The sequence below is a fragment of the Meriones unguiculatus genome, chromosome 11, assembly GCF_030254825.1.
Source record: "Meriones unguiculatus strain TT.TT164.6M chromosome 11, Bangor_MerUng_6.1, whole genome shotgun sequence".
Taxonomy (NCBI): domain Eukaryota; kingdom Metazoa; phylum Chordata; class Mammalia; order Rodentia; family Muridae; genus Meriones; species Meriones unguiculatus.
In genome coordinates, this window is record NC_083359.1 from 100,864,917 (window position 1) to 100,881,402 (window position 16,486).

Genomic DNA, 16,486 nt, shown 5'->3' on the forward strand with positions numbered 1-16,486 from the left:
TTTTCATCATTATTTCTGATTCAGTTTCGTTGTTCCTTATTGGTTTTTCACTGTTTCCTGTTTCTTCCTGATTAAGGTTCATGTGTCTAAGAGTTTGTCATCTTTTGTTAGTGTGTTTTCAGGTATATTGGCATTTTGTTTTTAATTTTTATTAATCTGTTTTATCTGTTGTGATGGCTCAGTTCTCATCTCTAATATCAAGTGAGTCTTTTCTCTCTCTCTCTCTCTCTCTCTCTTAACCCAGCTAAAGGTTTGTTGATTCTGCTTGTGTCTTTGAAGAGCCAGTTTTCTGAGGGAGCAGAACTGGGATTGAACTCAGGGCCCTGTGCGTAGACTGACAAACTCTACCACCAAGAGACAGGTCTGCACTGCTCTTCCTTTTCTGAGACAGGATCTCACTAAGTTTTCCAGGCTGGCCTCGACTTGTCATCCTTCTGCCCTGGCATCCCAAGTAGCTGAGATGGCAGGCCTGCATCACCATGCTCAGTCATCCTGTTGCTCTTAAAACCTAAATTACACTAGGCATGGTGTTGCACAGTGTTAATCCCAATGCCCAGGAGGCAGAGGTGGCTAGATAGTCCAAGGCAGCGCAGCATGGTCCAGAAACATGGAAAGTTCCAGGTCAGAGAGACTCTATTAAAAACAAAGCTGTTAAGTTCCATATATACACGTGGTTTGTAAGGTTTTGGTTGTTGCAGATATTGCAATGTGGTCATCAATGCTCACTATGATTATCTTTCAAAATTTGCTGGGTCTTGGCAAAGGCGTGAACTATTGAGGCAGGTGTTCCTCATGCCAGTGGGAAGAATGAACTCCTTCCTATAAGCTGTCGGATAGGCTGTTCTGTAGCACGTGGTCCTTTGGAGCAGTTCATCTGTGCCATTTCTTTGCTAATTTTGCACCTGGATGACCTGATAGTGGTGAAAGCACAGTATTAAAGTCCCTTTCTATTAGTGGACTAGAATCCTTCAGCCTTGAGGTCAATTCATATTTGTTCTATGTACCTGATGGCTCTGATACTGGGTTTTTCTATGCTTACATTGTTTGCAATGACTTGCTAAATTCACCTTTTTGCTTTGTATTTACTGTGAGGCTTAGGGAAAACATTTTTAAATTATAAAAGCCTATATTAAAATGGTAGTTCCTTGGTAGTGATGACAAAGACAGAAAAATGCTAGCACAATACCTCATCTTGATTGTTCATTATATAATTTAGATTTTCCAGGTTAGTTCATCCTCTACAACAGATATCGACAACAGTGTTTTTATGAGGGAAGTAGAAAAAGATGCTAAAATTCCAGAAAGTCATGGTAAGTGTTACTATTAAATGTAATCTAAGTGATTAATATGGAAGGTAAGTTTTGAGCCAACATAAATTGTATTGTTTGCATTTTTGACTGGTAATATTTTCATTCTTTACCTCTATACAATTTACCACTTCTTTGTGTGGTTGCTTAAAATTTCTGGTCTGACCACCACAATCCTACAGTACATACATATCTTATTATGACATAGAAAACCACTAGAGATTAAGTGGCCTTTTTGGTTTATAAATAATTAGGGCCAAAGTTGTATTAACGGTAGAAATAGTGATAGGAGAAACAGCAGTGGCAGCCTCCTGTCTCTGAATGGCCACACCAGATTTGTCCCAGATGATGGGGTGGGCGTATAAACACAGCCCCTGCTCCACAGGAGCTGCCATTGAGCTGGCAGAGCCTCAGCCGCCCTCTCCTAGCCCAGACTGAGCCTCACAGCAGCCCTTCCGCAAGCAGGACGCTAACCCTGTGTGACCCACACGCTGAAAAGGACTTTTCCTGGAGTTTGAAATGACACTTTGAGGGGGGCTGTAGGGTAATGGCTAAGCGGAAAGAGCCCATGGTCTCCGCCTTCTCAGCAGCATTGATCTGGGCCCTACCTCTTCCCTCTGCTTCACTGAGGACATCTGAAGGTCTTCCAGGTGCTTAGCTGTTTCCTGTCTGTAGAGCGACCCCCCTTTTCCTGGCTGATGAGGACTCTAAAATCATTGAGCACGGTGGTAAGCACAGTGTGCGGCTCTGTGTTCTGAATGTTTATGTCCTCTTCCCCAAGTGTGCATGTTAAAATCCCAACCCTGGAGCTAATGACCTTAGAAGGTGGGGCCGTAGGGAAGGCAGAGGACAAAGAGGGGATGTTCCCTTCTGAGTGGAATTAGTGCACACACGTGGGCCCTACTAATGGGATTAGTGTTCTTGGAAAAGAGGCTCAAGGGAAAGGCTTCCATCATGTGACCATACAGCAAGAGGAAGGTTCCCTCTTTGAACCAAGAAGCTGTCTCTTACCAAACAATTTGGCAGCACCTAGATCTTAGCCTTCAAGCCTTCAGAGCTGTGAAAGGTGATTGAGTATTGTTCATAAGCTGCCGAGTCAAGGATACTGTGTCACCTCAGTGCAAAAAGATTGATTACCTGGTGTGGGAGAGGGGTTGAATGGGTTCTGAGTGTGATACTGTTTAAACTCTCTGCTTGATTCGTTGATGTTTCCCTTGGTAGTGTCTAGAACCAGCACACCTAAATAGTATTCCTAAGCAGATGATGCAGATTCACAAGTTATAGTATGAGAAAATAAGTGTAGAAAATTGAGGATTTTTTCCCTATGCCTGCCCTAGCTCCTGGAGACCTATTGTATTTATTAACATCTTCAGGCACCCCAGCTGGGCAGATACAGAGCTGTTCTAACCTGGCTATGCTGGCCTGACCTGCTTCCCAGCCACATGGCCTCTTACCTGCCATCTTAGTCTCTCCCTGGCTGTTCCATCCATGTCCTCATGGCTACTCCTTCCTCCCTCCCTCCCTCCCTCCCTTTCTCTCTCTCTCTCTCTCTCTCTCTCTCTCTAGTTCCCCACCTGAGACCCTCTTCTTGAGCTCAGAAGTCCCACCTTATCCTCTTCTGCCCAGCTATTGACTGTTCATTCATCTCTTTCTTTATAAACCAATCAGAAGGTGATGGAGAACAATGTTCACAGCATATCAAGATGGGAGATGCTTCAGAATAATTACAATACCAAAGTCAGGACTGCAACCAGGTCTCTGTTTGCAGAAATCAGCATTTGAATTCACGGTGCACAAAAACATTATCCAACAAATATGCACCCATTTGTTTTCCCAGATTTTGAGGGTTAATTATGCATTTCAGCAATCTAAGAATGTCTAGAAAGTACTTAAAGCAATAATGAATACTGGAATGTGTGTGTGTGTGTGTGTGTGTGTATTAATCTAATTTATTAAAATCCAGCACAGGCTCCAGAGTAACATAGGCTCTAGTGTTTCCTTGGATGATGTTTTCATCTTGGGGAAATATTTCCTAGAGGCTTGGGAGATGGCTCAGTCGATAAAGTACTTGCCACACTTGCATGGGACTGGAATTCAGATCCCTAGGACCTAAGTAAGAAGCCAGGTACGTATGCATCTGCCATCCCAAAGCTCAGGAGGCAGAGACAGGCAGGTCAGCAGGAATTAGCAAGCAAGAGACCCTGGCTTTGTGAATAAAAGGGAACAATGACTGAGGAGGACACCTGACACCAACTTTCACCCTCCACACACATGTGCACATACATGCATATACACCTTCACACATGTAGGCCCGTGTGCATGCAAATGCACATAACACACATGCACACACGTACCACACATACAGATACACACAAAAAAAGGAAACTGCTCTTTCAAGATTGTAATGGAAGAAATCTGAGCTTAGTCCTAGCTACATTAAAAATATTTTTCTTCCCAGACTTTGATTGGCAGTGGATTGTTTTAGATGGCCCAGCCGACCCCCTGTGGATAGAAAATCTGAACACTGTGCTGGATGAGACGCGAACGCTGTGCCTGGCCAACAGCGAGAGAATCGTCCTGACCAACAAGATCAGAGTGCTGTTTGAAGTGGACTCCCTCTTTCACACCACCCCTGCCACCATCACGCGGTGTGCAGTCGTGTACTTGGTGGGTTCTCAGAAGTGGGGCGGCGCGTGGGGTAGCCGCGTTCCGCTTCCGGTCTCAGATGAGTGACCCCAGGAACCCAGAAGCTCTGTGTTCCCACCTTGGGTGTCACTTGCAGCTGGTCTTTTGCTACTTTGTGGGTTCTTCTTTGTCTCGCTGGTTTCGCCTCCTAACACTAGATAGGAGAGAAAGAAGGATGGGGGGGTAGATCGCTCAGTCTAATTTCTTTCCCAACCTTCATCCAACAGTTTGTTTAGCCAGTCCCTTCTCCCAGTTTTCCCAATACTGCAGCTCCAAACAATAACCGCTGTTGTAGCCTACCTGCTCAGCGTCTCCTGAATCAGCTGTCTCCTAACAACATCTTCTGTCCCAGCTACCTTCTCCTCTCACTATGCTGGTCCACTTGCACCAACTGCCTTCTCTTCTCTAACCCTACTCAATCTCCTCTCCTAGCCTCTGCTGGCTTTTTATTTTTATTTTATTTTTCTCTCATGTTCCCAGAAATCCAAGAGTCAAGCAGTTCCGATGGCTAAAAATTCCCAAAAGGCCAGTTGACAGCAACTGGAGAGTCTTTGAAGGGCCAGGCACACAGATAAATCACACTACAACCCCCCCCGCCCCCACAAAGCCTCATAATCTAGAAGTACTGTCATTAATTCTACACTGGAAAGCTACAACATCAGTATTTCTGACAGACAGGTCAGGCTATTGATACAAATTATTTTGCCAACAAAAGAAAGATTGCCCTGAAGCCCTTTTTACTATATGACTTTCTGAACTTGAAGAAAACATTACCAAGACAGTGGTATGGAAGTAGAAAAACAACCCCAAAAATTTGATCACATGAAACTCATTAGCAGTGGTGATTGGCTCTCTTCTCTAATCCGCCTAATTTGGGTCACCAATTAGGATGAGAGCTGACTCTGCCTCAGCTGACCAGCTGCTTTCCCCAGCTTCTCTTTGTCTCAAGTCCCCATAGCTTGTTTTCTTTTGAATTTATAATCTTCAAGATCCATCTATACCACTCCTAGGAACATATCCAAAACATGCTCAAGTATACAACAAGGACATTTGTTCAACCATGTTCATAGCAGCTTTATTCATAATAGCCAGAATCTGGAAACAACCCAGCTGTCCCTCAACTGAGGAATGGAAAACAGAAACTGTGGTACATTTAGAACACAGTAGAATACCACTCAGCAATTAACGACAAGGAAATCATGAAATTTGCAGGCAAATGGTGGGAACTAGAAAAGATCATCCTGAGTGAGGTATCCCAGAAGCAGAAAGACACACATGGTATATACTCACTCATAACTGGATACGATAAACATACTAAAATCTGTATACCTAAAGAAGCTAAGCAAGAAGGAAGACCCTGATTAAGATGATCAATCTTCATTCAGAAAGGTAAACAGACAGACACTGGAAGGGGGAGAAAACAGGGAACAGGACAGGAGCCTACCACAGAGGGCCTCTAAAAGACTCTACCCAGCAGGGTATCAAAACAGATGCTGATACTCATAGCCAAACTTTGGGCAGAGTGCAGGGAATCTTATAAAATAAAGGGGAGAGATAGAAAGAACTGGAGGGGACAGTAGCTCCACAAGGAGAGCAACAGAACCAAAAAAATATGGGCCCAGGGGTCTTTTCTGAGACGGATACTCCAGCCAAGGACCACGCATGGAGATAATTTAAACCCCTGCACAGATGTAGCCCATGGCAGCTCAGTCTCCAAGTGGGTTCCCTAGAGATGGGAACAGGGGCTATCTCTGACATGAACTCAGTGGCTGGCTCTTTGATCACCTTCCCCTGAGCGGGGAGCAGCCTTACCAGGCCACAGAAGAAGACAATGCAGCCAGTCCTGATAAGAGCTGATAGGCTAGGGTCAGAGGGAAGGGGAGGAGGACCTCCTCTATCAATGGACTTGGGGAGGAACATGGGAGGAGATGAGAGAAGGTAGGATTGGGAGGGGATGAGGGAAGGGGCTATATAGCTGGGATACAAAGTGAATAAACTATAATTAATAAAAAATAAATTAATTAAAAAAAGAAATCACGGTTAAAGCTCTAAGACCAGAAAATGGTGATTTTTTTGTTGTTGTTGTTTTAGCTTTAACTAGTACTGAATCTAACCATGAGGTGAGTGATGAAGTAATTTTTTAATGCCATATTTTTATTTACATAAAATTTTCTTCTGCTTTTCATTACTAGGACCCCGTTGATCTGGGATGGGAGCCTTATGTTAAATCATGGCTTGTGAAAACTTCAAGAACCATAAGTAAACAAGGAATGGATTACCTTGGAACAATGATGAAAAAAAGTGTTCCAGAAGGGGTCAAGTTTCTGAAAACTCATACCAGTTTTCTGTCGTATCCAGTGCAGGGCTTGACAGCCGTCATAACTCTGTGCAGGATTCTGGAAGCTTTGCTTGAAATCATGCACTTGACAGCTACAAAAAGTGAGTTCCCCCACCCCCAGTCACAGTGATGAAACTACGTCTTCACTCTTCAGCCACAGCCCTCATGCCCCCTCCCTTTCTCCTCAGAGAAGGGGGGACCTCCCATGGATATCAACCCACCTTGGCATATCAGGTTGAATTAGGACTGGGAGCATCTTCTGCTGAGGCTAGACAAGGCTGTCCAGTTAAGGGGAAAGGGACCCACGGGCAGGCTACAGCCAGAGACGGCCCCCGCTCCTGCCGTTAGAGGTCCCACATGAGGACCAAGCTGCACATCTGTTCATATGGCAGGGGGCCTAGGTCTGTCCCAGGTATGCTCTCTGGTTGCTGGTTCAGTCTCCGTGAGCCCCTCTGGGCCCAGGTGAGTTGATTCTGTAGGTTTTCTTGGAGTGTTTTTGACCTCTCTGGCTCTTTCGACTCTTCCTTCATCTCTTCCACAAGATTCCCCGAGCTCTGCTTGGCTGTGGGTCTCTGCATCTGCTTCCATCAGCTGCCCGGCGAAGCGTCTCAGATGGCAGCTGTGTTAGATTCCTGTCTGCAAGTAGTGTCAGGGGTGGGCTGTCTCATGGCATGAGACTAAGTTGGTTCAGGCATTGGTTGGCCATTCCCTCACTTTCTGCTCCCTCTTTATCCCTGGACCTCCTATAAATTGTGGGTCAGAGGTTTTGTGGCTGGGTGGGTATCCCCATCCCTCCTTTGGAAATTTAAGTCTAACCTGGTTACAGGAGGTGACTGTTTCATGTTCCATATTCCCAATATATCACCCTCTAGATTCCTGGGACTTGATTTTTCAACAATGTTAGGGCTGTTAAGACTGTAGGAACTCATAGAGTTTGACTGAATGCATTGTGCATTATGAGATTGACATGAGCCTTTTGGAGGTCAGAGGTCAAACTTAAGAGTTTGAATATGAAGTGTCTCCCCTAAATGTTCTTGTTTTGGGAACTTGGTTATAGATGCTTAGGAGAAGGTACCTAACTAGAAGTAGGCCATTGTGTACAGGTTCTTGGGGGAATGTTAGCCCTGGCTCTTGCCTGATCCCACCTCCTTTCTGCTCCTCATCCATAAAAAAAGGTGCACAACCTCTTTCTCCTCCTCTTCCTCTTCCTCTTCCTCCTCCTCTTCCTCTTTTTCCTCCTCCTCCTCCTCCTCTACACCTCACCCATGTTGGTCTGTCAACCAGAACCTCTAAAACTGTGAGCTAACATTTATCTTTTATCCATATGTTTATGCCGTATATTTGGTAGATGAGCTAGACTAGCTTTACCTAACTTATCAAACATACTCAGACCACTAACACTAGCTGATTTTTGACAAAATTATCTGACGTGGTGTCTATTTTTATATTATGTGTTTTATTAAAATAATCCGGAAAGGGACAAACAGTGCTAGTATTGGTATATATATTTGGACCATCATAAGCCTAACAAGTTGAGCTATTACTGCACTGGAGAACATCATCTTATTAACTATAGTCATCATTATGAACAGTAGGTCTTTGATTTTAATTCCTCCTGATTGACTGAAATTGTGTATCCTTTGACCAACATCTTTCTTACATTTCACCCCATCTAATCTCCCAACTTCTGGTAGCCACGACTTTGTTTTCTCCTTTTGTGAAACCAACACTTTTAGATCTCATCTCTGTATGAAGTCAATTGGTGTTTGAATTCCTATGCCTGACATTAAACAGAGTATTTTCCAAGTGAACTCACGTTGTCATGCATGATGAATTTTTTCTCTCATAGCTGTCGAATGTTGTACTGTATGTATTCCACACTGTCCTTTCCTTTTTGCTTATATGGTAGAAGCTCAGATGGCGTTCATGTCATGGCTAATAGGAGTAATACCTCAGTGACAAAGAAAGCACAAATATCTTCTAAACAACACTTGTCTTCTTTTGAGTAGCTAGGCAGAAGTGGGACTGCTGGATCATGTGGCGGTTCTATTTTTGGTGAGCACTGCGTAGTTTCCTTTAGAGCCTGTGGACCGTCATTTCCTATTTGCCAGTTTGTTGAGGTAGGCTGTGTCAGTATCGACTTGTGATTGGTTTTTATTGTTGCTACAGTCATTTTGCCCATGTTCCTTGTGTACTTTTCTAGGTATGGGTTGTTTTTATTACCTGATATGAGGCTTCTTATGGGAAACACTTTGTTTTGATTTAAGAATATTTATCAGAAAAGGAGAGCCTAACAAATTCCAGAGAAAGGCAACAATGTAACAAGAACAGATTAAAACAGAAGTTTTCAATACCGATACTGACTCAAGAAGAAAACAAGAATAACCTTTATAATAGAATAATTTAAAAGAGCCAAAGAGAGAGAAATCTGAACAACTGAAACCAGTGTTAAAAGTAATCATATTTAATGTGAAGAATTTTAATGTGAAGAATAAGCCTCTTAAAAACAGACATTCTCTGATTCCATTTTAAAGCAGAAGTCTAGCGATTTATTCCCTACAGTTAGCATGCTTAAAGCAAAAGATGCAAAAGCAACAGCCAACAAACAGCTTGGCAGTAATATAATAATATTAGATATAGTGACCTATGACCCTACAAATTCAACTCACAAAAAAATATAAATCCGAGCCATTGAAACATACAGCCAAGCAAAAACTTATACAGCATTCTTCATGACAGCCAAAAAGTGGAATCAACCCATTGCCTCTTGTCTGATAAATATGTAAACAAAATATAATATACTCATAAAATATTGAAAATGTTACATGAAGGAAGCTACTCCCAAAAAAGCCACGTGTTGGCTGGGCATCATGGTAAATACTGTACCCTGTGCTTAAGAGTTAGAAGCAGGAAGACTCTTGTCTCAAAGAAGCAAAGTCTGAGGGCCTGGGAGCAGTGGTAGAGCACTTGCCCAGTATATACAAGGCCCCGGGCTCAGTACTTGTCTGGGTCTGGATCATTTAGAGTTAATTGAGCCCTGTGATAGCAAACAGGCTGAGACAGCCTGTAAATAGTCATGACGAGGGCCACATCTTCTCAAGCTGGAGTCTTGCTGCAGCTGCACCAGAAACATAGATTCCCAAAGATGCCTATAAAATGCTCAGAGGAGCTAGGCCTGGCTCAAGGCAGCCCAGACAGAGTACCAGGGAGAGTCCAAGAGTTGTCAAAGGGAGTCTCGTCACCCTATCCCCCAGCATATATGTTCATTCATAGGAAAATAAGCGCCAGAAAGAATACTCACAATAGTGTCTCCCTAATCTATGTTTAGCTGTGACACCTTTAGCAGCCATGTTAATAGGTTCCAGGCAGATGGAATACACACACCCCCATGGTATTTTCTGGGTCATTTTCTTTGCATATCTTAGGGCAGAGTTGGTCTTGGACATGCACTCACTCATACCCATGCACAAACAAAGTACTGTGCCACAAGCTTAAAAGATGAGAGACCAGGAGTTGAAGGAGTCTCTTGTTCATTTCCACACTTGATCTAGATGTCAAGCACACAACCTACAGAATGAAGAGCACCTGGGGCCCTCTAGTAGCACCTACCTTAGTTAAAGTTCCATTGCTGTGAAGAGACACCATGACCATGGCAGCTCTTATAAAGGCAAACATTTCATTGGGGCTGGCTTACAGTTTCAGAGGTTTAGGCCATTATCATCTTGGCAGGAAGCATGGCAGTATGTAGCAGACATGGTGATGGGGAAGGAGCTGAAAGTTCTACATCTTGATCCAGAAGCAGCCAAAGGAGACTGTGTGTTGCACTGGGAGTAGCTAGAGCATATATGACTTCAAAGCCCAGCCCTGCAGTGACACATTTCCTTAAACAAAGCCAAACTTTCTGATAATGCCACTCCCTATGGCCAAGCATTTAAACACATGAACCCTTGGGGGCCATTCCTATTCAAGCTACCACAACTCCTTAGGAAGTTTCTACAAAATAGTTACACTGGGCTTTCTCCACAAGGAACTACAATCTTTCACTTTGATAGGTTATACTAAGAAAATGGGAGCACTCATACTTATTTTATTCTTTGCCTTGCTTTGTGATGGAGTTGCATATAGCCGAGGCTAACCTTGAACTTCTAATCAAGATAACCTCCTGCCTGTACCTACTAACTGTGGAATTACAGGCGTGGCCATTACATCCGCTTTTATGGTTAAAAATATAGCTTTTGAAGAAGGAAGGTAGATGATAAAAAGAAACTACAACTGGTGTGTTCAATTTTTCTCTTAAAATTGAGACCAAAAGCATATGCTGAGTGAGTGCTAAGGCATTTAAAATTTAGTTTCCCTCTAAGCTCCATTTTCTTCTCAACTAGTTCCCCAGTGGTGCTCCATTGAAGATGATACTCCCTGATACAGCAACCTTTACCTGTTGTTAGTTCTTCAGGAAAGGGTGGGGCCTGTGGGAACCTCCTCACCCTCGATGGACATTGATGGCCAGAGTGTGCCAGAATGGAAACTTTAAAAGAAGGTGACTGAGGTGCCGATTTAAAGCTGTCTAACAATACATGCTTTAAAAAATACTGGTAAGTGGCTGGAGAGATGGCTCAGAGGTTAAGAACACTGACTGTTCTTCCAAAGGACCCAGCAGCCAACATGGTGGCTCACAACCATCTATAGTAATATCTGGTGCCCACTTCTGGCCTTCAGGCACATATGCAGGCAGAATGCTGTATAAATAAATAAATAAATAAAATTTTTTTTTAAAAAAAAAAGGAAAGAAAACTGATAAATTTGCCTTAGTGTTGTTATTCTGGAAACTTTTAGAGTTATAATTGAAGAGGTTTATGCACAAAGGTTTATGTACAAGGAGGTTTATGCACAGCAGAACTATTTACAGTCATAAAAACAGGGTGAATTTCAACAGTGGGAGATTGGCTTAATAAATTATGCTACAACAAAATCATGTTTCAAATGGCATAGAGTGGCATAAAAAACAGCCCTAAAAATCAAAAAGCAGGATAAAAACACAAGCCTTTTCCTTTTTCCTCTGTTTAATTTTTAAATAAATTGTGCATTTTATGTTATTCCATAAGGAATACAACAGTATTTTTGTGGTTGTGGAGGAGTGTGAAAGTCTGAGTGATCACTTTTCGTACATACTTTCTGTGTTGTAAAATGTTCTAAAAGTGGAACATTTTGTGTTAATATTAAGAGCACAAATACTAGAAAAATAAGCTGTGAAGAATGAACCATGACTGACTGTTTCTCTCTGTTGAATGGTTGGCTTGGACAGAAGGAGTAAGGATGGACAGGCACATGTGGTCTCTGTGGGATGCTCCAGAGTGAGACTGTCCTGTGGCAGATCACAGCTAGACAGGGTTACAAGCTGTTCCTCGTAAAGTAGCCCAGGACATCTTAGGTCTGCTGTCAATTACACAAAAATCCTGTTGTTTCTCAGGGGATGAAAACGGGAGTGACACCTCAGCTAAGGAGAAAAATGCTGTGAAAGTCAAGTTCAAGGATACAAATGTGAGGTCAGTCACCACCATGTGGTAAATGTGTTTGAAGAACCTACTTGATGTGAAACATTCAAGGGCACATAGGATCATTGTCAAGTAAACCGTATTTGGGTGGTCTTATAACATTAGAGTCTACATTATTTTACCCCAACTTAGAGTCTTCTGTACAGCTAATAATACTAGATAATCATATCTTACGATATTTTAAAATAACGTAGCTACAAAAAACATCCTTCTCACCTTTACACATTTTAGAAATAAAATTTATGAGTTTATTTCATGTAGCAATGATTTATAAGCTATGAAACGTTGAACCAGTCATAAGGTTTTAAAGCTTTTTCTCACCTATAAAACTGGAATGATAATGTGATATGGTAGCTGTTCTAGATTAGAACCTGATACATAGTTAGGTTTGTGATATACATTATGAGTCCACAGTCTAAATGTTAACCTTCAGGGGTCTCTGTAACCTCTATGGCCAGCAAAGTGACAATCCACAGGTGGCAAGAAGGCAGTTCAGTTCAACACAAGTAAGTAGCCTGTGTTGGTTCAAACTTCAGGAGTCTGACCCCAAGTGATTTATTTTAGGCATTTTTAAGCACAGCACAATTCAGTAGAGACTTTCATGGTGATAATTAAGTCAACCCTGAATGCATAATAAAGCATTCATAAATCTCCTTGAGGAACAAAGTGTAGACATGGCTGCATCAAAATTCTTTGTAAAATACATGTGATAGCTTCCACAAAGACAGGTTCTGTTGATTGACTATATGTGACATCTCCCATAAAGATAGGTTTCATAGACTGAGAAAAACAAGCTTAGGATAGGGGCTTGGGGGAGAGTTTAGTGTGGTCTCCGAGAGCGCACAGGTCACCAGGCTAAAATGCATGGCCGTTCCTCGGCTTCTGGATAACGGGTTTTGCATTTCTTTCTTTGAAGGAATAACCCTGTATGTTAATATTCCTGGTTCCCCTAGTACTAGTACTTATCTGTGAGCACAAGGACCTCCGTGCTCCCACGTTACCCACTGTCAGTCCTCATATCTCACTCAACTCTTTATGCTTTGCTCTCTTCTCCTGTCCCGTGAAAAGGGCATCATAAACAGTCAATAAATATTTGCTAAATTCTGCATAGCAGTATGTTTCAGATATAATTATGCCAGTGCACTACACATTGATAGTTGCTAAGGAATTTCAGCCTGAAATATCTTAGTTTTTCAAAACTTATAGGTAATTTCATAATGATACTAAAACACTACAAGATGTTAGAAATTAAGCCCAAAGCTCCTGTTTAACCCCATCATTATTTAATCCCATCACCACAAAACTCACAGGTCATTAACTGTGAGGAGTCTGAATAACCTCAAGTAGGGACAGTTGCTTCAGTTTCTGGCCGCCAGTCAGTAGCCAGGTTGAACTAAGCCAACCCTTAGGACTTGCTAAGAGAAACACAAAGCGAATCACTGTTTACTTATATCTTCCATGAAATGCAGAATTAACAAATTCCCTCACCCAACAAGTAACTCTCAACTATAAATTGACTTCAAATTAAAAAGGTTTATACATAATTACTACTTAAAATGATGTGCTTATGTAAAATGATGTGCATCTGATATACATATCAAATTAAATATTAAATATGTATCAAAAGTACATCATGATAAAGATATACACATATATTAAATAAAACTATATGTTAAATAAAGGTACATTATAAATTTGTCAACATGTTACCAAAAACAGATATGAAACAAAGGTTAAGGAGGACTGTCCTATACATATGCTACTTTCAAAATAAACACAGTAACTAATTTATGTGGCTGTTATCAGAGGGAACCTCATGTATTAGGTCCAAAATTTGACGTCACTACTTTATTACAATTTTCAATGATAAAACTTTGGTATGATGTTGAGATAAACATCATCCAACCACTTTGTAAAGCTTTTGGCATTCACCGCTCCCCGCAGCCACTTCAAGAATGAAAATGCATGGTTTTTGGAGAAAAACCCTGAGAAGTTAACTCTGATGCTAGAGAAGATTTTTGTGTTTGCCTTTACATGGGCATTCGGGGGACTTCTAAAACGTGAAGACGAACATGAAGATGACAGGCTGTTTCGCTCAAGCCTTGAATCTAACACCGTCGTGACAGTGACCTATGAGTTCGACAACCTTGTTCGCGAAGTATTCGAAGAGGATTCAGAAAAAGGCGGTGAGTGGATTGGCTTACCTGCTGATTATAAAGTAACTCAATTTTGCTAAAAGGGTGAAACATAACTTATATACAAAATCACAAGATGAAAGGGAGATGTGGTCAGTGGGTAAAGAATGTTAAGATCTTTGTTGGACAGAAATACCAAAAAGCTTTAGATTAATCAGGAAAATATATAAATTAGCATGTTTGAAACAAACAGAATGCTAAAAATAATAAGTGTAGAGGTCTGATCTCTGATATTAGAAATAAATTGGGACTTTGTACCAGTGTTCATTTAGGTGTCATCCACCCAAAGAGCATCAGACCCGTCCGATACCTTTTTCTCAGAGGCGGGACCTGGGGCATCAACCCGCATGCAATCAGACAAAAGTCCCAATTTATTTCTAATATCAGACCTCTACTCTTGCCTGATGCGTCTAAAACAAAAAGGGGGAACTGTAGAGAGCTGCGTAATGCCGTGCCTTAAAGATGGAGCTGGTTTCCGCCTTCCACCTTCCCGATGGTGAGTGTTCTCTGTCACAAACAACTCCACATTTGGCTAAGGCTGAGGATCTGGCTTGCTTCCGTGTATGTGGACCTATCTGCATTGCCCACGAGGCACGCTGGGGTTGGCTACCCAGAGGCTATTTAAGGTGTGGGCTGGCTTTCCCCAGGGTCAGAAGATTGTTCAAGGTTCCTGAATAAACTGCATTGAGAAGAACAAAAAAAAAAAAAAAAAAATCAGAAAGAAGGAGAGGAGGACCTCCCCTATCAGTGGACTTGGGGAGAGGCATGCATGCAGAAAGGGGGGGAGGGTGGGACCGGGAAGGGAGGAGGGAGGGGCTTAAGGGGGGGATACAAAAGGAATAAAGTGTAATTAATAAAAGTTAAATAAAAAATTTAAAAAAAATAATAAGTGTATGTGATATAAATACAAAGTAAGTCAGAGGAGCAGCAAAGTGAAATGAAAGCCGAAAAATTTAAAAAGATTGGAAAACACTCTTACTTAAAAACAGTAACAACCTGCAGGGGCAGGAGAGCTGGATCACAGGGTAATAGGATTTGCAAGCACAATTACCTAAGTTCGAATCCCCAGCACTCACTGAAAAAGCTAGGCATGGCTGCATGTGCCGTGACCCCAGCTCTGCGGTATGGAGCTGGAAGGGTCCCGAGGCTAACAATCCTCGCCAAATGGTAAGGTAAGGGAGAGCCACAGTGTCGCAAGGCAGTAAAGTGAAGAGTGACCGAAGACACCTGATGTCTGCTCTGGCCTCCACCTGTGTGCCCAAGGCGCATGTGTGTGCTCACATGCAGGTACCACACACACAAGGACTCAAAGACCAAGTGTGAGCTCATGGGACTTTAACATGATAGTTTTATCGATGAAAACTATAAGGATGCTGAGGGGAAAGTAGCAACTCTGAAATCAGAATCAAGTGAGGTATTGTGACTCACATCTATAATCCCAGTGCTTGGAAGATTGAAGGTCATCCTATAGGTATATAATAAGTTTGAGTCAAGCCTGGGCTAAATAAGACTTGTCTCAAAAACAAAAAACAAAAAACAAAAAAAAAAAAAAAGAAAGTCAGAATGACTTGTTTGTAATATATTTCTCACAGAAACGTCTGTATTATATCAGTTTGCCCACAGCCAGTAGAGCTAGAATTTACTATTTTCCAAACTCATGATAATAGCATGCACTTTGGGATAAGATTTCACAGGACATTGGTCACAATTTACCCTTTCCTACATGTAAAAATGATTGAAAGTTAACGAACTCTTGCTTCTGTGCGAGCCGACATTAAGAGGAAATGGCCTGCCTGTTTTATACAGTTGTATGAACTTAGGCAGACTCCCGCCTTGCAAAGCTTTGCCTTTTGGTCAGAGTTCATGTCACTGGTGAGCCACGCTCTTACTGGACTCTTGGGTTTCTGTTTTCTGACATAGGGCTCAACTTACCACAGGGAACAACTATATTTGGGTATTTTGTGGACTTGCATCAATGTGAGTTTGTACCTTGGTCAGAGTTAGTACCTAATGCTCAAACACTAATTCAAAAAGGTAAGTTTATACTTTTTTTAATAGGCTTTTTACTGTCTCTAAAATTCTGGAACTATACTAATCATAAAAACAGATATGTTCTCAACATTGAGAATCACTATATTCTAGTATTTTTCTTTATGGGGGCAGTTTTTTATTCATTTTTACAAAATGTGCCTTTAAATCACCTTAGAACATTACTTTATAAGAAATGTGTAGGAGGGGCTGGAGAGATGGTTCAGAATTAAGAGCACCCGCTGCTTTTCCAGAGGACCCAGGCTCATTTCCCAGCACCCACATGGCAGCTCACGACCGTCTGTAACTCAAGGCCTAGGGGATCTGATGCCTCTTATGGCCTCCCTGGGTACCCAACCCCAACATCTAACCCATCAAGGA

The 16,486-nt window shown here is 42.0% G+C and overlaps 1 protein-coding gene across 1 annotated transcript in view; it reads left to right on the forward strand.

Moving 5' to 3' along the window:
• Nucleotides 1–16,486, forward strand: part of Dnah14 (dynein axonemal heavy chain 14) — a 242,443-nt gene that overhangs the window by 125,451 nt on the left and 100,506 nt on the right. The window contains exons 40-46 of the mRNA XM_060365100.1: nt 1,217–1,310; nt 3,766–3,974; nt 6,185–6,431; nt 11,798–11,873; nt 12,316–12,388; nt 13,801–14,068; nt 15,998–16,111. Coding sequence (XP_060221083.1) covers nt 1,217–1,310; nt 3,766–3,974; nt 6,185–6,431; nt 11,798–11,873; nt 12,316–12,388; nt 13,801–14,068; nt 15,998–16,111 — 1,081 coding nt within the window. The remainder of the gene's footprint in view (nt 1–1,216; nt 1,311–3,765; nt 3,975–6,184; nt 6,432–11,797; nt 11,874–12,315; nt 12,389–13,800; nt 14,069–15,997; nt 16,112–16,486) is intronic.